Here is a 22,315-nt window from a genome sequence, read left to right as displayed (position 1 = left end):
AGAGAGAAGAGCACTCCTGAGAAAGAGAAAAAGAGAGAACTCCTGAGAGGCAAAGAGATCCACCTCTGCCCTCTCGAACCTCTCCCAAATGAGGCTCACAACCTCGGGATAGAGTCATCACCCCCTCGAAAGGAGGTCCGCAGCCCAGTTGATCACCCCCGGCAGGTGGACTGCCTGGAGTGAGAGGCGGTTCAATTGTACCCACAGCAGAAGCTTGTGGGCCACACGGTGAAGACTGGGTGACCGTAAACCAGCCTGGTGGTTTATGTATGACACAACAGACATGTTGTCCGTGTCGATTAGTCAATCTGTTCTGACTCTCAGTACCTACACATATAAGAACATAAGAAAGTTTACAAACGAGAGGAGGCCATTCGGCCCATCTTGCTCGTTTGGTTGTTAGTAGCTTATTGATCCCAAAATCTCATCAAGCAGCTTCTTGAAGGATCCCAGGGTGTCAGCTTCAACAACATTACTGGGGAGTTGATTCCAGACCCTCACAATTCTCTGTATAAAAAAGTGCCTCCTATTTTCTGTTCTGAATGCCCCTTTTTCTAATCTCCATTTGTGACCCCTGGTCCTTGTTTCTTTTTTCAGGCTGAAAAAGTCCCTTGGGTCGACACTGTCAATACCTTTTAGAATTTTGAATGCTTGAATTAGGTCGCCACGTAGTCTTCTTTGTTCAAGACTGAACAGATTCAATTCTTTTAGCCTGTCTGCATATGACATGCCTTTTAAGCCCGGAATAATTCTGGTCGCTCTTCTTTGCACTCTTTCTAGAGCAGCAATATCTTTTTTATAGCGAGGTGACCAGAACTGCACACAATATTCAAGATGAGGTCTTACTAGTGCATTGTACAGTTTTAACATTACTTCCCTTGATTTAAATTCAACACTTTTCACAATGTATCCGAGCATCTTGTTAGCCTTTTTTATAGCTTCCCCACATTGCCTAGATGAAGACATTTCTGAGTCAACAAAAACTCCTAGGTCTTTTTCATAGATTCCTTCTCCAATTTCAATATCTCCCATATGATATTTATAATGTACATTTTTATTTCCTGCGTGCAGTACCTTACACTTTTCTCTATTAAATGTCATTTGCCATGTATCTGCCCAGTTCTGAATCTTGTCTAGATCATTTTGAATGACCTTTGCTGCTGCAACAGTGTTTGCCACTCCTCCTACTTTTGTGTCGGTCTGCAAATTTAACAAGTTTGCTTACTATACCAGAATCTAAATCATTAATGTAGATTAGGAATAGCAGAGGACCTAATACTGATCCCTGTGGTACCCGCTGGTTACCACACTCCATTCTGAGGTTTTTCCTCTAATCAGTACTTTCTGTTTTCCATGTTAACACTCCCTAATACTCTCTCGGCACCAACACTCAGGGCTGACTCGATGCCCTCAGTACCGAAGCAGTAACCTCAAACTCGCAAGCGAGATCGGGGGCAATAAATCGCAGTTACTGCAAGTGGCAAGTTAGCATGGATGCCCACATGCAAATCAGCCACTGGCTAAATTGCGTAGCCGGTGCGAACAAAAGACCACCAGCAGCCTGCACCGAAACAGTAATCTCGGTTCCCAAGGATCGGGGGTGACGAGTCGCAGTTATTGTATGTGGTGAATCAACAATGATGCCCACCTGCTAGTCAGCCACTGGCTAATTCTAAATTTGTGCACGAAAATAGAAAAAGCCTGCTTCAAAAGGCCTTTGTAATACAGTAGTACTGCAGAAGCAGTACTAAAACAGCATCAAGCTGCTAGTAGGTATGTCTGCAATAACTGCTCTGAATTTTTCAATACTTCTGTAAGTATTGAAAAATTGTTAAAGAAAATTGAAAAATGTCTGTAAATCTTGGATTCCTCAAAATAGCCACCACTTGCCTTAATAACAGCCTCACAAACACGAGGCATTTGGTTAACAAGTTTCAGCAGGAAATCACCCGACATGTCTTCCCAGCTCTTCTGCAGCAATTCCCAGAGATGCAGGGCACTTGTGGGTAGCTTTGCTTTGACTCTTCTGTCCAGTTCGTCCCATACAAGTTCTATGGGATTGAGGTCTGGAGACTGGGCAGGCCAGGTCATTAGATTGAGTTGTCCTTCACTTTCCTTCTCCAGATAGTTCTTGCACAACTTTGAGGTGTGTTTCGGGTCATTATCTTGCTGAAGAATGAAGGACTGCCCAACTAGCCGTAATCCTGATGGAATGGCATGCCTCTGAAGTATGCTAGGATAGCCATGCTGGTTGAGCTTGCCATGGACTTGGCAAAGATCACCAACTCTGTCACCAGCAAAGCAACCCCAGACCATGATACTGCCTCCTCCATGCTTGACAGTGGGAACCACACATGCAGAACTCATGCGCTCACCCTCTCTGCGTCTTACAAATACTCAGCGGTTGGGCCCAGATATTCCAAATTTTGACTCATCGGTCCATAAGACCGACTTCCACTCCTCAAACGTCCGGTTTCTGTGTTTTTTGGCCCAGGCAAGTCTCTTTCACTTATTCTGCACTCTTAAGAATGGTTTCTTTGCAGCAATTATTCCAGTTAGGCCAGCTTCATGCAATCTCCTCTGAACAGTTGATGTTGAAATACTAGTAGTATTTAGCTGAGCTTGTATTTCAGGGGTAGTTAATCGCCGGTTTAGAAGACTTGTGACTCGAATGAACTTGTTCTCTGATTCTGAGGTCACCCTTGGCCTTCCTGACCTTGTTCGGTCCTCATGAGTGCCAGTTTCTTCAAATCGTTTGATGGTCTTGGCCACAGCAGTTACAAACACTTGCAAAGTTCTTGCGACTTCTCATAAAGATTGACCTTCATTTCTTAAAGTAATTACAGACTTTTTTCTTTGCTTAACTGAGCGTATTTTACCATGTTCTGCTCCCTTACATTCAGGAATGACAAACTTGTGCCTATGCTACCTATATTTCTAGTAATCATGGACCCTCACCTGTTAACAATAATTGGTGACACAAGGTTAATTAGGTAACATGCTAGTTAACTCATAGAACATCTAACAAAGACACTTTTATGCTTAGGCCAGTGTTCTAACACCATGTTATACACATTTCAGACTTTTAACTGACTTGCGCTTCAAATCCTCTTGCTTTGGGCGGGACCATTTCATTGAAATTGACAAGAATTACATTTTCATTTAAAAATTAAATTTTTGAAAGCAATTCACTTATGATTATCAGCTATGATGATACGTGCACGTATCATATAATGAAATATTAAGTGTTTATAGACAAGTTTATACAGTTAAAAGCACAGACAATCATGAAAAACCTGGTTTCAAGCAGGTGTACTCAAACTTTTGACTGGTACTGTATGTATCTATCTATCTATATATATATATATATGCAAGCTAAAAAGCGCTAACAATAGGTATATAGAGAAGAAAGAGACACTTCTGTGTCAGGAGTTATCTGCACGGTTGAAAAAAGAAAATGCCGATGATTGTAGGGCTCGCTGCTGCTTATGGTTGTGGGCGGAGCCTCAGCAGCACCTCCCTACTCTGGCGGGAATCTTTGGTATAAAGTTTTTAAGTTTGGGTATCTTAAAAGGGAAACAGCCATTTTGTAATGGTTAATATTCCCTACTTGAAAGGGAACAGCAAACATCAGGAATACACCAGGAATACAATTAGGGTGCATCATGTATGTGATGCAATGCATTCAGAAGACATGCAAATTGTTTTAAGCAGACAGGAAGATGTTTTGTGTGCTCTTGTTTTAATAAGGCTAAATATAAAGTAAGAGACACCTTTGGGCAACCTTATACACAGAACATCAATTAACTCCTCTTCCAATATCTATCACAACAATCAGAATGAAAGCCGTATTACTCTAGTGAAGGTCCCTCACAAGACTAAATGTTAACTGAATAAAAGACCTAGATTAAAGATTATGCAACATCATGCTTTGTATTCTGAATAAATGGTGCCTGTTACAAGGGGCCACTGTGTTTTCTTTAATGAACACAAAGTACCACATATTAAAGTGAAGAAAAGAAAAAAAACACTGGTAGGATAGAAACAATTAAGCACAGAATTTACAGTTGCCAATGCCCTAGGAGCAATAAATTCTGAATTCTGAATATGAAACAACTGTGGAGTAATTTACGTAAAAGCTAGCAGGGGGCTTCAGCACCAACGGGTGCTTTGACAAGAGTCTATTTAACATTTACTAAAGGTTGTCATTTAGTAATCTGTGTTTACTTTAAAACATTGTCAAGGAAAATGCCATTGGAATTCTAATAATGCCGTATCCCATGCTGTAATACAGGTGGTTACAGAATTAATTAGCGAGAGCTTAGGTTCCAAATATTGTATTCTTCTGACAATATCTGGTTAGAACTTCAGTTCTGATCATCCATTGCTTACATTTACCAAAAAAAAAAAAAAAAAAAAAAAAAAATCTAAAAAGCAGGAAATTTATTTAATAACTGTTGTACATCATACAGGTTTTCAGCAAACAAAGGCCTGATAAACCAATCTAAACCTCCCCTTGCTTTACAATGCCCAGACCTCCTGCTGCTGTTTAACACAGGCATGCAAATATCCAAAGAACAAAGGTATGACCCAGAAATTCTGCCTTGGTAACAAATTAATAATATTGGGAATACCGCTGAACTTGTGGCATGAATTATTCATGAACATCTTTCCAGGCTTACCGAGGCATTTAGCAAGCAAGGGGTCAAAATGGACAACAATGCCCACACCCTAGTCGTGGATGAAAAAAGACTCAACTAAAAACAGGATTGGATTGTCAAGCCCTGCTTTGTCTAGTCTTCATGATTCACAGAGTGCAAAAAAAAAAAATACAAATGATGCCACTTATGTAAATAGATTAAATATGATTCATACATTAAAATAATTCAAGCCAAGTGTCTGAATTGTGACCGTAGCTTGCTGCGTATCTGTGAGAACTGTTCGAGGCTGTAGAGTGAGTTTTAATTCAGGAGACAACTGATGCAGTATTTATAACATCTTCATCCTGCGCTAAGAGAGATTCAACCTGTGCGCAGCTCTTAACAGGAACCAAAATAGTTAAATATACAAACACTGTGTCTACTTGCTATTCATTATTTATAACCCTGTATTTGGCAGTGCCTAAATAATAAAAGTAACGCTTGAAATAAAGAGAAAACTTTACTTTCTTTTGTAAGTAACCTTGCTGTTGAACTAGAAATTAAGATAAGGGTTTTGGCTAATGTCTTCATCCGTGTTATACAGGATATCATTTTCAAGGGCTTGTCTGCTTTTACAGTTTCCATTGCATATACTCTTGTATTTATTTAACTAATTTTGTTCAAGTTGTATGTTTTAACACTGCCCCATTTAACTGAATTTAGACTCCATAGACTGCGTGGCTAACTGAAGACACAAGGTGTCAGTGTTTGTACTTGTTGCTGTACAGGGCTCAGCAATCAGGGCTTCCTTTCACAAAAGCCGGATTGACTCAACTGATCCTTTATTAGTGATATTAAACTCACATTCACCTACACAGTGTTAAATTTAGACCCAATCCAGAAAATGAAGAGCTTCTGTGTGGGAGCGGAAAACTGGAGTTACATTAGAAAAATGCACAATCCGGTATACCACTGAAAATATTCATAATGGAAATTATTAATTTACATAAAATATCTAACAACTGGTCACCTTTATTTGTCACCACAGCCTTTTCCATCCACCAAGTGTTTATTTATTTATATAACAAAAAATATATTTCTAACAAGTTAAGTCAATCCACTTCAGCCAAGGGGACAAGCAGAGGCGTCACTTCACAAAAGGCTTGGGGGGTGGGGGGCCCTCTCCATAATAACAAAACACTGCTACAAGCTTTAAAAAACAAACAGAAAAAAACCTCTTGTATTGCATAAATAAAACTAATGAAGCAGCGAATATCGTCTAGGCTTAATTTTTGCAAAGATATTAAAATCATTTTTAGACAAGTATTGGTCATGGATGTACGTAAACAGGTTTTAACCAAACTTAAAACAGAAAACAGAAGCTCACTGCTTGCAGTGGTTACTGGAAGAGTGATGATTACTTGGATGATTTTTATTAATATATAAGTATAAGCATGTGATCGAGTGGTTTGCAGTGCTCAGGTGCTCCAACAATAAAAGATACAAAGTTCACGGTTCAGAAAACTTCTTTATTTTCTTTTTTTTCTGATTGAGACCTCTAAATAATAATGCTGGCTCTACACAACGTGTATTGCCAGTGTACAAACCACGTGGTTCAGTCTTGAAATAATAACACAAAGAACAACACACAACACAGACGCGGTCTCTTCTGAGAGAGTGCTCAGAGTGTAGGTGCGGTGCAAAGGAATTCCAGTCATGCGGTGTAGTCCGGGCTTGATGCTTGCCTGTAGCAGCAGCTCCCAGTTAGTGTTAGCCGTCTAACAGTGACAAACACAGTTAGTTTCCATAAACAAACAAAACACTTAACACTCACAATGTTTTTCACAGTCCGTTTCCTTTCTTGGTCATTCTGATCGTCTCATCCCCAATTATACCCTTAGTCACGACCCCTGTGATAGCTAGTTCAGTCACGTCTCCTCCAATCCATGACTGACACATCACATACCACTTTAGGGCGATGACTTCAGGCATTGTGACTCCACCCCCTTCCTGGATGGGTGGCTTCCGACTGGCCTTGGAATGAACTGCAGACCAACCAGTACGAGGCACACTGTTCCTTTTATACAGTGCCCTCACAGAGAGGGAGGGAGATTGTTGACTAGGATTCATTCGCTCTCTGTCACAAAGCAATAGCAAGTATCCTTTTATAGTTGGACCAGCTCAGAAAGAGAATAAAAACTACTGGTGTCGCGAGTTTAGCTTTTTGTTCCCCTCTTCGACTCAGTAACTTCTTAATTAGTTAAAATGACCCGGGCTATTAAGTCCCGATATTTACACGTAAAAAAAAAATATTTATTTTGCACAGCAGTTAGTGAAAGCCACATGCAGTGCCCTTCGTGAGGCTGACACACTAACTTACAAAGGTAAGGACGCTTCATTGTGTCTGTGTTTACTGTCATGCTGGTCGTGTGGTGTTGAGTTGAGGGGATACGTCTCTTCTTATTATATGACAGAGTGTTTTTTTGTGTATGCCCCCTCCCATGTGTATGATGCGTATTAAGAGTGTTAGCATTACACAACTACATCTTTATCTGCAGCTTACTAACGTTCAGTGAGGAAATCTTATTTTTGTTTTCATGTATAAACATAAAGCAAACTTCTGTTTCCAAGCAGTGATTATGCATTCTTTTGAAGCAAACAACTACTGAGTTGTGAAAACAGACTCAAGAAGCAATTTACTTACCAAAATTATCTCACTTTGTAAGTGAGCTACAGATATCACTGAGCTCTTAAACAGTGTAACATATAGTTGCATGCTGTCATGGCATAGTCTCATACAGTTCAAAAGCAGTGGTGCAATAAAGATCATGAATGAACTCTACCATTACCTGTATATACAGCACGGTGACAATAAATGTGGGTTTATTATCACAGTGTTGGGTACTTTTTGTGTCTTTTGCAGTTACTGGAAACATTTCAGGCAAATAGAATAGTCATAACATTGAATAAAAGGTGGTTGCTACAAAATATTAGAATAATGGATTTAAGCCTTGCCAGGAGAATTTTACAATTGTATCACAGGACAAATTAAATACACAGACATAGTTGTGTAATTCTGCCATCTGATATCACTGCAACCTAACCTCTTCTTATATTGGCTTGCAGTATATGGGAGGTGAATTTAAGCCCAGTCCACATTATGCCTTTAAACCATATTAGGTGCCTTTAAACCGGCTTAGAAGTGCTAAATACGGTTTGTATCCACACTACAGTGTTTAACCCTTTGATATTACAATTTTCCCTTTCCTGTCCAATGTCAGACCCTGTCCGACATCATCAAAAAAACATAAAGCACAGGTCTCTAGTCGTTTTTTCTCTGGAAGAAGCTGAGAAAACCTTTCACTGGCAGAGTGAGACCGATAGGAGCTGAATACCCCCCCCCCCCCCCCCCCCAACAAAAAGGGCGTATCTCATTGCCCCATGCACTGCAGAGATAACAAAGGAGACAGCTGCTTCTGCATCCAGCACTCAAAGAATATCACAGACATCTACAGAGCTTTCTGAGATGTTATAGTAATAAAATAATAACTTGGATCACATTACTGAGGAGTTTGGTGATAAAACAAGTGATCAGGAGAGGATTTGACAGTATGCACGTTTATAAAGAGGTATGTGAAAAATACAAACAAGTAAAGAAACAAGTAAATAAAAACAAGTGGTGGGGCTTGGCTGGAGATACAGTACTGAGTGTCCTTTTTGTGATTCAATGCCTTTTAAACCAGTTTTACTCTGAAAAAAAAAAAAATTTTAAACAGTGCGTGTAAAATAAACAGCACAAGTGAAAATAAGTTGGACCTGATGCACCTGACGCGCAATGAATAAATGAACTGCAAAGGGTTAATACTCAGGGGGTAGTCTCAAGTCTGGTTCTAATTAGATCACATCAGGTACTGCGATTTATCCGAATCGTGGACGGTGCAATACCTATTCCATTTTTTTGTGTATCCTACAATATCCCAGAATACTTTGAGGTATGTTTGGTGAAATACTCAGAACAGACACCTGAAGGACTTGCTATCAGTGTACACTTTGCACTAGGGGCCTCATTCACTAAACAGCAGTAAATGACCAGAATTACCGCATGGCAGGGGGAAGCCACACTGCGCAAAAATGAACCAGCGCTAGCTCTATTCACTAAGCTAATTATATGCACAAATAAAGCAAGCTAAATGATTAATTTGCAACTTGTCACAATGCGCAGGATTATGCATGAGGTTTACACACACTGTATTATAATAGATATATACAGGGCGCTTGAAAGAAAAGTTAAGTACGGTTCTGAGCAACCAAGGAGGACAGAGTGAGGAATCTAAAGTTTACAGACCAGGCGCTAAATGTATTAGCAGAAGAAGTGGTGGGGAATTATGAAAGGCTTTTTGGTGCTGAATCAGCGAGAACGTTAACTTCAATAAAACATTAAGGACAATATAAATGCTCTCTGTAGGAGGAGGGCGGAGGTCTTGTCCCAAATCACAGCATCCCGTGAGACAGTCAAAGCAGAGACAGTCATTGGTAATAAAACATTTCTGTTTAACTCTGCAAATCAAATAACTTTATCTCTGTCCGATTTATTTTGTAACATTAATCAAAAGTCAGCAAAGCACTCATTCAGTCAATTAAAAGTTCGCTATTTACATTTCAACAGGTGTTTGTTGACACTAACATTAAATGCTGTTTGATTGTTTGTATTTATGACTGCATCTCAACTCGCACTTTATGAACATTCACTTATTGGACATTTACAGTTTCTTTTGTTTATTTTAAGTGTAGCCTACTTCAAAAAATCACAAGAACATGGTGAATATATAAATATATTAATATAGCCTCGTAATCTTCACATATCCTCGACTGTCTGAGGATGTACGAGTACATTAAGAACATATGAAAGTTTACAAACGAGAGGAGGCCATTCGGCCCATCTTGCTCGTTTGGTTGTTAGTAGCTTATTGATCCCAGAATCTCATTAAGCAGCTTCTTGAAGGATCCCAGGGTGTCAGCTTCAACAACATTACTTGGGAGTTGGTTCCAGACCCTCACAATTCCCTGTGTATAAAAAGTGCCTCCTATTTTCTGTTCTGAATGCCCCTTTATCTAATCTCCATTGGTGACCTCTGGTCCTTGTTTCTTTTTTCAGGTCGAAAAAGTCCCTCAACATTGTCAATACCTTTTAGAATTTTGAATGCTTGAATCACTGCGTAGTCTTCTTTGTTCAAGACTTCTTCTTTAAGCCTGTCTTCATATAGCATGCATTTAAAACCCAGAATAATTCTGGTTGCTCTTCTTTTCACTCTTTCTAGAGCAGCAATATCATTTTTGTAGTGAGGTGACCAGAACTGAAAACAATATTCTAGATGTGGTCTTACTAATGCATTGTTAAGTTTTAACATTACTTCCCTATATATCCAAGCATTTTGTTGTCCTTTTTTATAGCTTCCGCACATTGTCTAGATGAAGACATTTCTGAGTCAACATAAACTCTTAGGTCTTTTTTATAGATTCCTTCTTCACTTTTAGTATCTCCCATATGATATTTATAATGCACATTTTTACTGCCTGGGTGCAATACCTTACACTTTTCTCTATTAAATGTAATTTGCTATGTGTCTGCCCAGTTCTGAATGCTGTCTAGATCATTTTTAATGACCTTTGCTGCTGCAACGGTGTTTGCCACTTGTCTTATTTTTGTGGTGTCTGGAAATTTAACAAGTTTGCTTACTATATATACCAGAAGAAGGAAGAGGACCTAATACTGATCCCCGTGGTACTCCACTGGTTACCATGCTCCATTTTGAGGTTTCTCCTTTAAATCAGTACTTTCTGTTTTCTACATGTTAACCACTCTATAATCCATGTGTATGCATTTCCTTGAATCCCTACTCTATTTTACTGCCTTTAATCCCAACATATTAAACACAAGAGAAACGTTAACTGCAAACCTGAAATGACAAAACCAAAGCTTTTGTGTTTTTCTTTATAAAAGCAGAAATCATTTTTTATGAAGTTTTAAAACCAGATAACTTTTGTGTAAAAAGGGCTATATAAATGCAATGAATAAATAAATAAATAAATGGCACTGGAGCCTATCAATCTAAAATAATAATACAAAAAAAAAAAAAAAACATCGAACACGACTAAGCGTAGACGTAAACAGCTAGTGTTTCTCCCTCTGTTACACTGTCTACTATTACAGACAGACACACAATTGAAATCAATGCCATTCCCCACAAGCGTCAATGATATCCTGATCTACGACTGTCATGTGGTTAGAGTCAAGATGCAGTGTATCTACTAAGTAAGCAGTAAGTTCCTCTGAATTCACAGTTATAAAGCTCTGTTGGATGAAAATAATGTAGAAAACAGTTGCCTTGATCATCAGTGGCCTCGTCGCATACACGCAAACAGACTCAGAATCGTTCATTTTGCCATTTAAATATTCTTCATGTGCTGCATAAACTTTAGGGATATACTGTCGTCCGAGTGTGGCACAGCGCCACAATTTTTTACATTAAAAATGTGTAATATTTCATTGACCAGCTGTTGTATCGATATGTTCTCTGCACAAAAAGGCTTCCACTAATTCAAACATGTTGACATTACGTGTTTATCCACCTTCAGTGCTCTTTTTAAACAGTCCTGTGATTGTGACCTGCTTGTTCTGTAATTGTTTAGCCTGAACTTCAAGTTTGATTTTCTTGCTTTTGTGTACTGCGCTGTCAAGATGCTTTTCTTAGATGATCCAAAGACACGTTACTGCTGAGCAAAACAGAATCCCACCATCTGCATGCAACGTCCCTTCTTCATAGATCTGAAAGCGATCTTCTGTTGAAATTAATTTAGCTTTTTTTAATTTGTCAGCTGTCTGCATTTTTTATGTTAACCACACACTGCAAGCTAATAAGTCAACACTATCTAAACAACCATTTTATACTTCCCACCTCTGACTTGCTATACAGTATGAGGAATTCGCCACTCATGAAGCCAGTAGTATTTGTTTGACCCCATTGCCATAGTAAGGTGTTGACGTTGGACTGTGTACAGCTACTGTAGCGCTGTTTCTACTTGACAAAACTATTGTGGTGCTGAAACAAGGTTTCAAGTCTAAACTTTTTATTTATTTTAGCCTTAAATCACTTTAACAAAGCTGCTGTCAGCCACAGCTCACACTTCTACAAGTCAGCTTTCGCTTTCTGTTTCGCACTTTCTCTCTTCCGCTCCTTCTCTCAGTCTGACCCTGGGATCCAGCTCTCATCTCCTTTTATAGGAGAGATGGAGAGAGGAGGTGCCGTTTCCAGCCAATCCAGAACGAACACCTCAACCTGCTGGAAGGTTCCAGAATGACAGCTGTATGAAAATCCCCCAGCCCAGGTGCCTCAGTCTGGGGATCGGAACACTCTAGACGAAAGGGGGCGGGGCCCCAGCCTGACAACGGGTAACCTCACTGGATGGAAAAGTTATCCTGCTCACTCTAGTGGGGTGTGCTCTTCCGGGTTGTTACATACACAATTTCTGTGAAATTCATGATATCGTGAATTTACTGGGGCCTTACATATAAGGCTACTATGATTTTGTATCAATTCGTATCTAATTATTACCTCCTCCTCCTCACACAGCTCTAGTAACATCTGCCTGATCCGAAATACTCTCTCTCTGACTCTTCTTCTTGCTCTCCTGTGCAGCTCTTCTGCTGGTTCTGTGACACCGCCTGGCTTCAATAACATGCTGAGGCACCTAGTAAAGTTAGTGTCCTGAAGTGACTATGGTTTGCATATCAAATACATCTATTGCAGTATTTTGTCACATAATTTGCATACAATTCCAAGCATTAACATTATTTATTATATTTAAATAACTCAAACGTCACAGCGGTACTTTGTCCACGCGCTTTTTTCCATGCGCTAGGTTGCCTACCACTGGTTAGTGAATATAAAGTGTTCGCGTTTGCAGTTTATTCCCAATTTTACCGAGAAATTACAGGATTTATACACGATTTGTCTACTATTCAATATTTTCATGGTACTATTTTCTAGGAAATACACAATATTTTGATTAAAATGCTGTTTTATTTTGACTCTGACATTGTAATAAGCAGACCTACACTCGTATCCTAGGATACAGAAAACATTTAGACATCAGAGGATCAAATAACATTCAAAACGTGGTTCTCTGTCACTTCACAAATGCATTATCACCTGATTATGTTGGCCAATCAAAGTGTGATTATTGTGGCAACTGCTGGGCATTGCTAGCTTCATCAAAAACTAAACTGAAATACTTGCACAAAAATATAATATTTTTAGTGGATGAGGAATGGGGAGAAAACGTAAATCAATTTATGAATATTCAAAAGAAAATTAATCTTTCGAAGTATACAAAAAGCAAAAATAACAGAAGTGGGTCAGAGGATGCACAGCACTGCAAATACTGCTGCATTGAGGTACATGTTCACGCTGACAATAAAAAAACATACAGAAAAATGAGCGACACATTAAACTGAGAGACAAGCAATCCATTTATGCAGCTTTTACACACGCTTGTGGTTACTTTGTTCGACAGTACTGTCTATCCATCAGCTAAAAAAATGCCTAACGCCGACAATCTTAAATCATAAATAACTGACAGAAAACGGTGATGCTTTAGTTGGTAAACTTAACTGATTCAGAACACATTGATGGAAATGTCCAGTGTGATTTTTGACGCGTCTCCCGATGGCTTGCACCACCCATTTCTGTCAATTTCCTTTTCTTTTTATGATTTCAAGGCAAATAAAACCAGCTTGTTTTGTGCTGATGTCATGTTCATACCTTCTGTAGATACTATTTCCGTCAGCACTGTGATTGCCGAAACGTTCGCGAAGTACCAGCTAACTTGGGAAAACATGGTTCCACTTGCACAGATTCTGCTCATCATACATATCAGGGACATTACTAATCAGAAACCAGAACTGCTACGCATGATATTCCACATGTAAAGTGTGTATACTGAGATTTCTCCCCCCCAGTTTTTACCGATGTTTCAATTAAAAACATTTTTTTTACTGATTTCATTCCTATTTTAATATATGTAAAATAAATGCAGCAGGTGTACAAGCATGCACTAAAGGGCTTACTGTGTGCAAAACACGTTACTGCTGTTTAGTGAATGAGGCCCTAGGTATTCATTTTTATGCTTAAAAAAAAAAATTCTGCCAGGACATCTCTGTTAAACTTGTGGAGGAAATAACATAAGCACAACGTTAAATTAGATGACTGCAAAAATGAAATGCGAGTTAAAAGTAGGACCGTAGATGAACAATTCATGGAAATTGTCAGAAATAAAATTAAGGGGACCAGAATTAGGCTCAGGCAAAATATTAAGGTAAAAACAAAGATTGTTTTTTAATTAACAGTTTTTTCTGAGTTTATGAAACAAAATCAGCACAATTTGTTTAAAAGGGACTTTACCTGATTAAAAATAAAACCTGCAACACTTCAAGCCCAACTTGTGTGTGTGTGTGTGTGTGTGTGTGTGTGTGTGTGTGTTCGCACTTACTTTTTTCCAAAATACTTGTTTTACTTCTTTTTATCAATATGGACCTCTGTTAATATGGGGCATAACACATTATTTTAAAATAAAATAGAGTGCAAGGTAGGATACTATTGTATTAATTTTCACTGCGCTGCTAGGAACTGTAACCAAACTATTCTATGTGTGTGGATGCATTAAGCCCGACTAAACATGAAATGGTGCTTCAGTGTGGATGCTTTGAGCTGGATTAATTAGAACGGTTTTGAGTACGGTTCCCGAGAACGGTTATGTAGTGTAGACAAGACCTTAGTTTAAAGAAGGAATAACCATGGCAGGACTTGTCTCTTTAGCATTTCAACATTCACACAAATCGCTCATGTAAATGTGTTATTAAAACCTTGGTTTTTACAACTCTGAAGCAGCTTGTTAAATTAGGTTAACTGAGACAGACTCTCTCTTAGCAAGGAAGGTGGAAGCTACATGTATCATGAAAATATGACCGTGCCACGGTTTTGTTGATGTGGTCTTCAAGATACCACCTGAAAACAGTATGGCAAATCTCAACAGCATGTCCTGGAGTGTGTTTCTGAATAAATAAAAGTAAATGTACATATCGAAAATAAATTAAACTCCCTGTCATTTCGAAAGTGAGATCCAAAAAGTCTTGCTCTACAATATTGTAAGAGTGTAGTGCCTTTTCTATACATCTGACAGGAATAAATTGCCTCAAACAAGCCAGGTTCGTATGGAAAGTCAAGCAGAGAGAAGTCTACACTGTTAAAAAGACTGCATTTAATGCTCTTTGCAGCACAGATATTTTATATCTTGTCCAAAGGCAAGTCATTAATTACATAGACTGGAATTCTAACTCCGCCACCAAGAAAAAGGACTGTGCCAATATAAGCAAACACTGACATTTACTAGCCTGGTGTCAAAATACTCAGTTTTCACTTGCACATATGGGCAGTGTTTGTACTGTGCTAAACTCTCCCCACACCCCAGACCCATCAATTCAAAACAGCAACTTAAATGATTCAGAACTGAAGAAATGGAAAATCTATTAAGTAATCAATCTTTAAGTAATAATTAACACTTGTGGGCTTCCTGCACCACAAGTCTCTTCATAGTTCTTATTCCCATTGATATAACCAGCACACATCCTACATTGTGCTGAGATATAAAAGCACCAGTTGCTTGCGAGACTTGAGACCATGGATTTGATCCCACAGTGCAAACCAAGTATTCTGAATAGACTGGGCATACAGGCTAGGCTTAAACACTCACTCCCATGTATTTTAATAGAACACAGATGGATACCACCAGCAGTAAAAGCCAATCAAGGATCATTATGCAAAACATCACTGGCTCTGATCCCATACACGGATGACTGTATAAAAATGCTGGCCTGCTATCTCTTATTATCAGTGCTCTGTGAAGCTGCATTAGCCATGGGATGCAAGATACCTATAAATAAATCATGCAGACCAGAGAGCACTTACTGCTTGTGGTAATGATGATCTCTCCAGCCTGAGGGGTGGGTTCGCTGTCCTGGAAGACCCGTGGGAGTCCCACAGCACGGATCGCTGGATTCAGGACCACCGAGCTCTCATTGACCGTTAACTCACTGGCCCCAGTTATCTGATTGCTTGGAGGTCCCCCTATCGATCCCTCGTAATCTGGTGGGATGTCATCAACACAGTCTGCGTTTGGCTGCAGAGCGGAAAGGCAAAAAAATAAATGAACGAAATGTTAAAGAATGCTGTGACTTTGCAGTTTGTCCATTCACGTTTATCAGACAAGTACTGTATGACCACTTACAGCAGCTCAAAAAAATGTGTTGTAGGTCAATTTACAGCGTGTCCTATAATTAAATGCACACAGTAGGTCTATTGTGCTACGCGTCAAATCACATGCACTTTGTGATATCAGTTTTATCACAACCATTTCTGTAGATGGGCCTGTGCTTTATAAAGAGCTGGGAAAAACAGCTACAGGGAGTGGGTTATACTTGACAGCAATGTCCCAGTGCAAGCACCATCAACAACACTGGACACAACCTCTCATTCACAATTTCATGGATGTCAAATTTCAATAACTTCTAAGTAAATAACCTGACAGCAAACACAAAGGGCTCCTAAAAACAACCACAAAAACAACAATGCAAATGTTGTGTCATTGAGGGCCCTAGTTTTTCAAGTACTCAGGATCAACAAAGGGGTGTTATCATGGACAGCATCTCTAGCTAGGGTTGCTCTGAGGCAGGAGGAGTCACCTCATGACACGCTAGCCTGCTTATGCAGGGAATTGTAGATCATGCGATGCATGCTTTTTAAAAGCAGTAAGTATATCAATAGCAACAGGGAACCAGAAGGAGAAGATTGGTTGCCCAAGTGGAGAACAAAAAAAGGCCCACCAGCTTGTTTTATTATTTTTTTTAAAGTAGGCAGCACTCCAAGAGAACTGATTTTCTTTATTGAGCTATTTAATTTCTTGGCTGTCAGTCTCAGTTTGTTTTCCCAAACAATATTAAAGTCCCTAAAAATGCATTGAAAAATGATATGAAGATTATTTCCTACTTCAAATAGTGTTGAGAATTCTACACAAACCATTATTTTATTTTCCACTGATGGAACAAGTAAAAGGCAACAAGAGAAAAGCATTCACTTAAGTGTATTTACTTACTGGAATTCCTAATGCTTTGAGAATGTTCATCTTGCACATTGGGCATGTGCGATGATCTTGAAGCCACGGATCTACACAGTTCTTATGGAAGAGATGCCTGTCAATAAATAAAGTAGTCAGTGTACTGTCCAACCACTTCCAAAGATATAACCCTCATATGTACCTGTGTGAAATCTTCTAACTTCCAACACTTTTTCTTTGTAGTTTTGTTTGGAAGAATAACCAAATTTGCTGAACCTTAGTAATTGCATGAATTCTCTAACAGCTGATTTACAAAATGATATTTGATATAATTGTATACAGTCTCTGTGTAAATTGAATTTTAGTGCTGAATGCAATTACCCATCTCAGATTCATGCATTTTTATCAGTGCTAATGAAAAGTGGGAAACTGACACAGAAGTGAACTGTTTAATGAGCTCATTTTCAAGTAGAGCACACATGCTGTAGCTAAATATTGGTACTGCTCCCTTGTTAAACAAATTCAGCTTGAATCATATAATGGAAATATGCAACATGGTAACGGCATGATTCATATTCAGTGGGCCAAAAAGGGGTCAAAGTTCAAGTATAATTCCTCTAGTGGAATTATCATTTTTTGACATCACTACTGTGGCATTATGCCTTTTTTTTTTTTTTTTTTTTTTAATGGCTCAGGGTGCAAATATAGCCTTCATCCATATATATATATATATATATATATATATATATATATATATATATATATATATATATATATATATATATATATATATATATATTAGACACACACACACACAGAGGTTTGCAGAAGTATTCACCCCCCTGCAAAGTTTTCACATTTTGTTGGCACCTGAGCGTACTCCACAACGCTTTCAAATTGGACTTTACATGTAGAATCTACACAAACTACTCCACATTGATAAAGTAAAAAAAATGCAATTAGAATAAAAATAAGATTTACAGAGAAAAACAGATTAATCTCAGTTGCATAAGTATTCAACCCCTTTGCTACTGCAGCCCTAAATTAGCTCAGGTGCAAATGGTTTGTTTGAAAGGTCATAAAATTAGTGAAATGGTTTCAGCCTGTGTGTACTCAAAGTGGTTTAACTTGTAGATAATTTCCCTCAGGTATATAAAGACTTTCAAGCTGCAACTCACATAGTGATCCAAAAAAAGCAATCATGTAGAACAAGGAGCTTTCAAAAAAAGTCAGGGATAAAGTGGTAGAGGCACAGAGCAGGAGAAGGGTACAAGAAAATTTCAAAGGCACTGATTATCCCTCTAACACAGTGATGTCCGTCATTAAGAAGTGGAAGATGCATCATACCACCCAGACTCTACACAGATCAGGTCGACCTCCCAAACTGAGAAGCCGGGCAAGCAGAAAACTGGTTCAGGATGTCACTCTGAAGCCAACAATGACCTTGAGAGATCTGCAAAGTTCTGTGGCTGAGATGGGAGTCAGTGTTCACACATCAACAATAAGCCAGTCCCTACACAAAGCTGGCTTGTATGGATGGGTGGCATGAAAGAAGCCGCTACTCAAAACACTTCATCTTAAAGCATGTATGGAGTTTATTACAATGTCTCCAAAGACCTTTGATTAACAGTATGCCTCAGACGAAATTATATATATATATATATATATATATATATATATATATATATATACCGCTTGATCCTTTACAGGGTCGCGGTGATATATATATATATAAAATGTAAACAGGATGGCAGACGCTGAATAATCATCACAAAAATTGACCAAAACAATATGTGTCTATTTACACAAAACAGGTCTGTGAGAGAGTCAACACAAAAGTTCAGGTAAGGATACAGTCTGCATCACAAATACAAATAATCCAAAAGAATGAAAAAAAAATGGGATAAAGAATAATGACAGGAAGGGAAAAAAAACCTTGTAGAACAAGCAGTCCAGGCAAACAAATCCCAAAGGGCGTGGCAGGTGCAGCTGATCTTCAGTTGTGTCGCTGTCGTGTATCAGTCCAATCCCAAAGGGCGTGGCAGGTGCAGCTGATCTTCAGTTGTAACCAATCAACATGAAACTAGGTGGGTATCATCCCGAGTAGATTACAGTTCAGATGCAAAAACAATTGCACTCCTGCGTCAACCAAGATGGCGGCCTGACGCATTTTTTGGAAAAAACTTTCAAAATCATCTTCTTCGGAACTGGTGAACCGATCTGACACTTTGCATATGTCATCAGCAACCAAACACGCTTCAAGTTTCAGGCGATAAAGTTTACTATCAAAATGGCTGCTACATTAAACCAAAATGGCCGTCTGACGCATTTTTTTTTTAATTTATTTTTTTTTTTTTTACAAACCTTTCAAAATCTTCTTCTTGGGAACCGGTGAAGTGATTGATCCAACACTTGGCATATATCATCAGCAACCAAACCTGCTTCAACTTTGCGAAGCAGAAGTTGCTGCAGTAAGTTTTACAATCAAACTGGCTGCCACCAAATTCGCCACAACGCACACCAAACAACAAACTGCTTCTGCTCAAAAACCATTTAACCAACTTACTCCCAACTTGGTAGGGATCATCCCGGTGACAAAAGAATTCAAATATGGCAAAATGGTGTTGTTTTGTTAAACAAGATGGCTGCCTGACCTACATTTTCAAATTTAATTTAAAACTGCTTCAGTTTAAAAATGGTTTACTTGATCAACTCTAAAATCATCATGCCTGTGTCAGTACAATTGACTTTTTCAAAAACAGTGTTTGTGCGTGAACCAAAATGGCTGCCTGACACCTTTTTTGGAAAAAACTTTCTAAATCTTCTTCTGGAGAACTGGTGAAGTTACTGATTTCAAATTTGTCAAATATCAAGAACTAAACCCGCTTCTTCCAGTAATTTTTTTTTAAGTGTTTGGTACTGGTACTGGGGCTTGGGAGCTGTAAAACTGCCTGGCAATTCTAGTTATTATTATTATTAGTTTTATTCAGCATAATGTCCTAATATGTCCCTGTGACAGAGAGTGAATTCATCTGAGTCAACAATCTCCCTCCCAACCTGCGAGGCCACAGATGTGCCCAGGACTGGACGGTTTGACAATTAATTTCAGGGTCAGTCAGAAGTCGGCCATCCAAAAAGGGGTCTAAGCCACAATACTAGAAGTCAGTGCCTTACTGCGGTAGGCGATGTGTCAGTCATGGGTTGGAAGAGACGTGATTGCACTCGCTACCAAAGGGGGCATGACTAAAGGTATAGTGATCTGTTCCTTGTGTTATGGTCATGAGCAGAAAAGAAAAACCAGTGTACTAACAGTGAGTGTTTTTGTTTTGTTAATTCTAGAAATTGTTTTGTTTGTCAGTGTTACACGGCTAAACTCTGGGAGCTGTAGCGAGACACCAGTGATAAACCCTGACTACACTTCACCACTGTATTACACCACCTGTACCAACAGCACTTATTCTGGACTTTGTGAATGTGCTGTGTTTGTGTGTGTGTTTATTTCGGGACTGAAATCTGGTTTACGAATGAAGCGATACACATTGTGTCTTGCCTTTCTTTATTATTTAAGTGTTGCAGGCACGCCACCCAGCCTATTAAAGAGATGAGAACTGTCTTTGTGTCCACTATTACTAAGCACTGCATCACCACTACACCTGCGCAACGCAAACCACTTTACCACATTCTCCTAAACACTGGATCTGGTAGTCGTTTCTATTTGTATTGTACTGGTTCTGTAATGGCTGCAGTGGGGACGTCAGACCAGATGAAATACACAGTACTGTGAGATAGAATGATAAATGGATGCGCTGCTGCACGGTTTATTATTATAAAATAAAACACTACAAAACACAGGACACGGCACTGGCAGCCAAAACAAAGAGACAAACAAAAACAAACTACACAGACAAACACGGTGAGCTGATACTTTAACTATTCTTATTATCGTAACCTCCGTCTCCAATCCCGTTCTCCACTCACTGAACAGACAACCCCAAATGAGTGAAAACATGCTGCTTTTATGCACCTGTACCGAGACTTGATTGCTAATCTATCATTCAATTGGGGAGTCGCAGTACAACTGCACGTGAATTAATAAAGTGCAATTCCCCGTGCTCACACATTATTACATTTTACTTGCACGTGAAGTGTGGAATCCTCGTGCCTAAATACAAATATACATTTTAAACACTCATGTTACACAGACCCGTTTATAGCCTGTGTACCAATGACTACACACCAACATTAACACACTACACGTAACATATACGCAAATAAACAGCCCAGGGGCGTGGCATTTTGCCACATATTCTCCCTTGGGGCGAACCGAGGCAGGGAGTCAGGACAAATTGGGGTGCAGGTTTTGGCCCTCGTCTTGGCCACTGCGGACGGGTGGTCCATTGCTTCCCTCAGCAGTCTATGCAAGGGCTGCTGAGGAACGCCATTATCTAGTCCTGGTCCTTCTGGTGAAGGGAGAGGCAGCTCCTGCTCCTCTCCACCTGATGGTGATGGAGGCAGAGGCAGCTCCAGCTCCTCTCCTCGTCATGGTGGGGGAAGTGATACCAGCAGGCATTCAACCTCTGCTGGTGGAAAGGGACCCAGCAGGCATTCACCCTCTGCTGGTGGAGATGGGGACGGCAGGCATTAGTCCTCTGCTGGTGGAGATGGGGTCAGTAGGCATTCTTCCTCTGCTGGTGGCGATGGGGTCAGTAGGCATTCTTCCTCTGCTGGTGGAGATGCGGTCAGCACCCTCTCGGGCTTTGGATTCCCGCGGTCCCCCCGTCTGGGCACTGTACTCCTGCGGTCCCCCCGCCTGGGCGCTCGAGACCCTGCTACCTGGGCTGCTGTTCTGTTTATAGCCGCCTCCAGGTAGCAGAGGACCAACTCCACACCTTCCTCCAGGGAGTTTGGGGTGTGTTCCCTTTCATAAGCCTCCCATCACTCCCTGTCCATATGCCACAGGACCCAGATGGCTATGGGCATGGACTGGGCCTCCACCCCAGCATTGTCCTGTATCCAGTCCCTCAGCCTGATGGCGTCTTCTGCCATTGCCCTTCAATACAGATTTTTCCTCTGCAGTACTCCTCCTGGCCTGAGTTTTGGAGGCGTTGTTGTCCTGGTTCTGACACCACATGTGACAAAGACGGCTGTAGTGGGGACATCAGACCAGAAGAAACACACCGTACTGCGACAGGAAATGATAAATAGATGCGCTACTGCGACGTTTATTATTATAAAATAAAACAGTACAAAAAAAAACAGGACATGGTACTGGCAGCCAAAACAAAGTGACAAACAAAAACAAACTACACAGACAAACATGGTGAGCTGATAATTTTACTTTAACTATTCTTATTATCGTTACCTTCGTCTCCAATCCCGTACTCCACTCACTGAACACGCAACCCCGAATGAGTGAAAACATGCTGCTTTTATGCGGCTGTACCGAGACTCGATTGCTAATCAATCATTCAATTGGAGTCGCGGTACAACTGCACGTGAATTAATAA

The 22,315-nt window shown here is 39.7% G+C and overlaps 1 protein-coding gene across 1 annotated transcript in view; it reads right to left on the bottom strand.

The window, feature by feature from the left end:
* Window positions 1–22,315, bottom strand: part of rnf150a (ring finger protein 150a) — an 81,665-nt gene that overhangs the window by 5,108 nt on the left and 54,242 nt on the right. The window contains exons 5-6 of the mRNA XM_041223119.1: window positions 16,848–16,944; window positions 15,665–15,875 (exon numbers count right to left, since the gene is read on the bottom strand). Coding sequence (XP_041079053.1) covers window positions 15,665–15,875; window positions 16,848–16,944 — 308 coding nt within the window. The remainder of the gene's footprint in view (window positions 1–15,664; window positions 15,876–16,847; window positions 16,945–22,315) is intronic.

This window comes from Polyodon spathula, chromosome 2, assembly GCF_017654505.1.
Source record: "Polyodon spathula isolate WHYD16114869_AA chromosome 2, ASM1765450v1, whole genome shotgun sequence".
Classification (NCBI taxonomy): Eukaryota; Metazoa; Chordata; class Actinopteri; order Acipenseriformes; family Polyodontidae; genus Polyodon; species Polyodon spathula.
The sequence above is the reverse complement of the archived record's forward strand: the minus strand, read 5'-3'. Positions and strand labels throughout refer to the sequence as shown.